General features: G+C 38.1%; 1 protein-coding gene across 1 annotated transcript in view; it reads left to right on the top strand.

Annotated features, from left to right (window-relative positions):
- Positions 1-1291, top strand: part of LOC104995186 (transmembrane protease serine 11F-like) — a 115961-nt gene extending 114670 nt beyond the window's left edge. Inside the window, exon 10 of the mRNA XM_010848912.1 lies at positions 1133-1291. Coding sequence (XP_010847214.1) covers positions 1133-1291 — 159 coding nt within the window. The remainder of the gene's footprint in view (positions 1-1132) is intronic.
- Positions 1292-2314: the final 1023 nt, after the last annotated feature.

The following is a 2314-nucleotide window of genomic DNA, read 5'->3' as shown; positions in this document are numbered from 1 at the left end:
TGGACAGCAGCCCCCCAGGCTCCTCTGTCCATGGAGTTCTCCAGGCAAGAATACTGGATTGGATAGCCACTCCCTTCTCCAGGGGATACTCCCGACCCAGGTGTCCTCAATACCCAGGGGTCTCCTGCATTGCAGGCAGATTCTTTACCATCTGAGCCACCAGGGCAGCCCTGTAACACCTAGTAGGAACTCAATAAATAGTTGATAAAAGAAAAAACAAATGAAGCAAGTGGGAGAGGCATAGAGAATTTATCCTGTGTATCTTACCTGAGATCACACAACAAGTAATTAATAGAGCTGGACCTGAAACTTCGGCAGTTCAACTACTGAGACCACAATCTTAACCTCGATACTTGCATCTATTTATTTGCATAATCTTCTTTGATCCAAAAGAGATTTAAGAAGACTTATATAAAATTCAGAAAGCAAACATAGACAGAAATAGGTAAATGAAAGAAAAGAAAGCCAGAGTAGGTTCATAAAATACAGTCAAGAGCTAACATACTCAGAAGAGATCACAGAAAATTTCTGCTGCTGCTGCTGCTAAGCTGCTTCAGTTGTGTCTGACTCTGTGGGACCCCATAGATGGCAGCCCACCAGGCTCCTCTGTCCCTGGGATTCTCCAGGCAAGAATACTGGAGTGGGTTGCCATTTCCTTCTCCAGTGCATGCATGCATGCTAAGCCACTTCAGTCATGTCGGACTCTGTGCGACGCTATGGACAGCAGTCCACCAGACTCCACTGTCCACAGGATTCTCTAGGCAGTAATACTGGAGTGGGTTGCCATTTCCTTCAATGTACAAATACCAACCTCATATTAAATATTTTAGATAAATGCTTACTAAATCATGCTTAAAGTGTCTAATAAAACTAGCAAAAAATATATGTATGCTGAAGCATAAATAATGTAGCCATTCCATATAAATTAGTATTGGTCTTTCTAGAAAATAATTTACTTAATAATTTAGCACAAAATTTTAACTCAGTCAAGAGAACCATCATATAATCTGTCTCTAATCTGGTTGTATGTTCTATGTAACTTTTTCCATTTTTCCTCTGGAAGAGATGATTGCAGTGATTGTCCTACTGAATTAAATTAGAGTTAACAATCTCAAAAATTTTTTTTCTCTAGGGAGATTCTGGTGGACCTCTGGTTTATGATAATCATGAAATCTGGTACCTAGTTGGTATAGTAAGTTGGGGACAATCTTGTGCTCTTCCCAAAAAACCTGGCGTCTACACAAGAGTGTCTCAGTATCGAAACTGGATTGCCTCCAAGACTGGTATCTAGTGTGAACTGACCCTGAATTTTATCCATTGCACATAGAGCTAGAACTCCTGCATATTATGTATTATTTATATTCTTGTGATTTGAATCTTTTCCTTTGCTGAATGTCAAGAAGTCCTTCAGAGACAGAGCAATCTAATATCATGAGGTGGACTTCGTGTACATGGGACAGAAATCTTTCTCTACCCTAAGGAAAAAGATACAGCAAATGACAGGCAGCACCAACTCCTCACTCACATGGGAAATTGTGATCCTATTAATCAGATGAATATTTATATATACTTTCCTTCATTGAAGATGGGAACATCATTTTCCACAGGATATGAAGTGCTGCCAGGGCTCTCAAAATCTTACCTCATATAGTACCTGGAGCACTTGGGATTCATCTAACAAAATATGAAACAGCAACCATCCTTGAGGATTCAGGGCTCCAGTATTCTAGGACTGATTACTGGACCTTCAATGGCTTGAATGGAGTGTGTGAGATTTGCAATATAACTTGAATTCTAACCTGGGTTTACAAATAGTAATACAGAATAAATAATAAATACAGGATAAATACAAAATAATACAGAATAAATAAATAATAAACCATGAGAATTGCCATGTAAAAGGTGTTTAAATATATCTGAACTTGCTATTAACATTGGGTTATACACATCAGTACTAACTTCAGGATGCATGTTGTATTGTTAATAAGCATTTCTGCTTTATTCTTTAACAGCATCTTTCCATTCACACATCATTTGAAGCTAGACTGAAAAGGAGACAACTCCTGGGAGCAATTTTTCATGGGTATAAGGAGGATAAAAAGAACTAATGGAACCTAGGCCATCAGAGATGTTTCAAATGATTACTAACAAAACAAGCACTCTTTAGATTTTTGGTGGAATGAAACATCCAATTATCATTTAGATATACCTATGTCATATACAGTGCTTTTATAAGTCTTCAGTTCTCTGACAAGTCAGATGTCTACTAGAATGTCAGGTTAGGAAATCTGATTTGTGAAAAGTACTTGGCACA

Source organism: Bison bison, unplaced genomic scaffold, assembly GCF_000754665.1.
Source record: "Bison bison bison isolate TAMUID 2011002044 unplaced genomic scaffold, Bison_UMD1.0 scf7180017864279, whole genome shotgun sequence".
Classification (NCBI taxonomy): Eukaryota; Metazoa; Chordata; class Mammalia; order Artiodactyla; family Bovidae; genus Bison; species Bison bison.
This window is presented reverse-complemented; position numbering and strand designations above follow the sequence as displayed.